A 2,909-nucleotide genomic window follows, 5' to 3' on the forward strand; every position below is an offset into this window, starting at 1 on the left:
AGCCTTGTCACCGAGGCGATGGTGGTGATTAGGGTTGGGAGTGACACAAGCGGCTGCCAGGCCCATTGGGCTTCCGATGAGAGGGACTGAAGGTGGGAGGTGGGCAAGGAGGGGGCACCGGGGGGCCTGGGAGAGCCGAGGGGGCATGAGGGCATGAAGTCCCCTGGGGCAGGGTGCCAGCTGTCCCCTCACCCCTGGGCGGCTGTCTCCAGGGGGCCGTGGGGTGGCCGTGGGCCCCATCCTGAGCGACAGCGCCTCCGACATCTTCTGCGGTAACGAGAACAGCCCCAATTTCCTCTTCCACAACCGGGGGGATGGGACGTACCGGGACGTGGCGGCTGCCGTGGGTGAGTAGAGGGAGCACCCAGGCGTCGGGGGCCTCAGGGCAGGGCTGGCTCTGCCCACCCCTGCCCGTGCAGGCTGGTTGAGGGCAGGGTGGAGAGACAGCCCTGGCGACCCAGAGCCCTGCTGACCACCAGGGTGGCTGAGGTGCACTAGGGCGTCCCGCAGCGCAGGGATACAGGCCTGCGTGGGGAGGACCCGTCTGGGGACTGTGGGGCGCATCCCGGGGAGACAGAGGCAGGGAGGGGGTCCTGTCTCCCCCCGTCCCCTTGCGGCTCCCCAGGGCTGGATGACCCCTACCAGCACGGACGCGGCGTGGCGCTGGCTGATTTTAACCGCGACGGACGGGTGGACATCGTCTATGGGAACTGGAACGGGCCACACCGCCTCTACCTGCAGAGTGGGGCCCCCGGGCGCGTCCGATTCCGGGTGAGGGCCAAGGCTGGGACCCCCTGGGACACCCCTACTGCTGGCTTTGCCACTGAGCCTCCTTGGCTGGGGGGGGCTGGCTTCACCCTGATTTGGTTTTGAGCTCCAAGTCCCAGTGAGAAGGGGACCTGAAGCACCAAAGCAGGACCTGGTGTCCTGCACCCTGTGCCCCTTGTCACCCCACGCCCATCCCTCTCGCAGGACATCGCCACCCCCAAGTTCTCCATGCCATCCCCCGTCCGCACCGTCATCGCAGCTGACTTTGACAATGACCAGGAGCTGGAGGTTTTCTTCAACAACATCGCTTACCGCGGCTCCTCTGCCAACCGCCTCTTCCGGTAGGAGTCCGGAGGGTACTGGGGGGCCGAACAGCACCCGTGGCACAGCCAGGCTCACGGGGCTCCTCTCCAGCAGTGCCACTGTTCGGGCTCAGCTAATAAAAGGCGCCGTGACTGAGCCCTTCCTGGCGTCATTACCAGCTGCTGCGATCGTGCCTGCAGCAGCCCCTGGGGTCCCCGGCACTGCTGATTAGTAGCCGCGTGGAAGCTTGTTCCTGGCTCCTGTTAATTGTAGGGGTCAATTCCTCATTACTGCTATGTGGCACCTCCTCGCCTGGTGCGTGGGGTGGTGGGAGCTGGTTGTCCCCCCAGTGCCATGGGTGGGTGGAGGGCAGTGGTGTGACAGGGAGCCCTTGGAGGCGGTCTCCATTCCCAGAGGGATGTGGCAGTGTTTGGAGATGACATTGCTGCTCCACAGTTCAGACCCACCAAGAGCCAGGCTCTCACGACATCCCTGTCACCCCTGCATGGAGCAGGGACGTGAGGTGCTAACAGGCAGGGGCCAGTCCTGTCCCCCATCCACCCTGCATAGCCACCGGGGCTGTCACCTCTCTGCCACGCTGCTGGGGGAGGGGACAGGCATTTCCCGGGAAGGTGCTGGGGACTGCAGGGGCTGGCACTAACACCCTGCCTGTGTTCGGCAGGCTCATCCGCAGGGAACACTCGGACCCCATCGTGGAAGAGCTGAATCCAGGGGATGCGCTGGAGCCTGAGGGACGGGGCACAGGTAGGTCCCTCCATCCCTGGCAGTGGGACCCTATGCCAGGGGTGTGCCACAGCACTGCCTGGCACCCTCCATGCCTGGGGATGCCACATGCCTGGCTGAGTCACCTTCCTGCTCCCCACCAGCATCCTGGGGCCCCCATCACCCAGGACATACCTGCCCCCTCCACCCATACCCAGCTAATGGTGCTGTCTCCGGTTGTTTCCAGGGCTTTGCTCTTTGGGGGGGATGTCCTTCCTGGGTCTCCACTGTCCAGAGGTTGCTGCATTTAGGAGGGGGCCAGGCAGCCTTCTGTGTCCCACAGCCCCCCAGGCACTGCCTGTCCCCTCCACTGCCTGGGAGCTGACCCACCTGATTGCAGGGTGCCACTCATACGGGGACCCTTACTCCTGCGCTGGGGTCACCCCATCTTCCATATTGCCCCTGCATTGCCAGGAGCGCTACTGCCAGCTGTGGGAGCCCACACTGGCAGCAGGGTGTAGTGCTGGGAAATGTGGGGCTGGGCCCCAGGTATGACACAGATTCTGTCCTTGCAGGGGGTGCAGTGACGGATTTTGATGGCGATGGGATGCTGGACCTCATCCTGTCCCATGGCGAGTCCATGGCACAGCCGATCTCCATCTTCAAGGGCACCCAAGTAAGTCAAGCAGGGGGTCCTTGCGTCATCCCTGTCCTTTCCACCTCTCCTTCCTCAGTCTCCCTGCTCCCTCCTCCCCTGCAGGGCACCAGCAACAACTGGCTGCGCGTCATCCCCCGTACCCGCTTTGGGGCCTTTGCACGGGGGGCCAAAGTGGTGCTGTTCACCCGGCGCAGCGGGGCCCACCTGCGCATCATCGACGGCGGATCAGGGTACCTCTGCGAGATGGAGCCCGTGGCACACTTTGGACTGGGTGAGCTGGGGGGGCAAGGGGCTGCCTCCACCCCCAGCCTTCCCCGGCACCCACCTGGGCAGGGGCCACCTCTGCTGCCCCAGCACCCTGCAGCATGGTAGTCAACCAAGCCCATCGCCCTGGGCATGGTGGGCTCCAGGGGAGGCTGGGGGCCGGGGGGCCCCCCACCGCCGCCCCGCCGCCAGA

The 2,909-nt window shown here is 65.4% G+C and overlaps 1 protein-coding gene across 1 annotated transcript in view; it reads left to right on the top strand.

Moving 5' to 3' along the window:
* The window catches only part of CRTAC1 (cartilage acidic protein 1), a 9,477-nt gene that overhangs the window by 3,979 nt on the left and 2,589 nt on the right, over positions 1-2,909 (top strand). The window contains 6 exon segments of the mRNA XM_035900937.1: positions 152-347; positions 626-771; positions 973-1,109; positions 1,754-1,836; positions 2,370-2,470; positions 2,555-2,723. Coding sequence (XP_035756830.1) covers positions 152-347; positions 626-771; positions 973-1,109; positions 1,754-1,836; positions 2,370-2,470; positions 2,555-2,723 — 832 coding nt within the window.

Source organism: Egretta garzetta, unplaced genomic scaffold (assembly GCF_000687185.1).
Source record: "Egretta garzetta isolate BGI_Z169 unplaced genomic scaffold, ASM68718v1 scaffold888, whole genome shotgun sequence".
In the NCBI taxonomy this organism is placed as follows: Eukaryota; Metazoa; Chordata; class Aves; order Pelecaniformes; family Ardeidae; genus Egretta; species Egretta garzetta.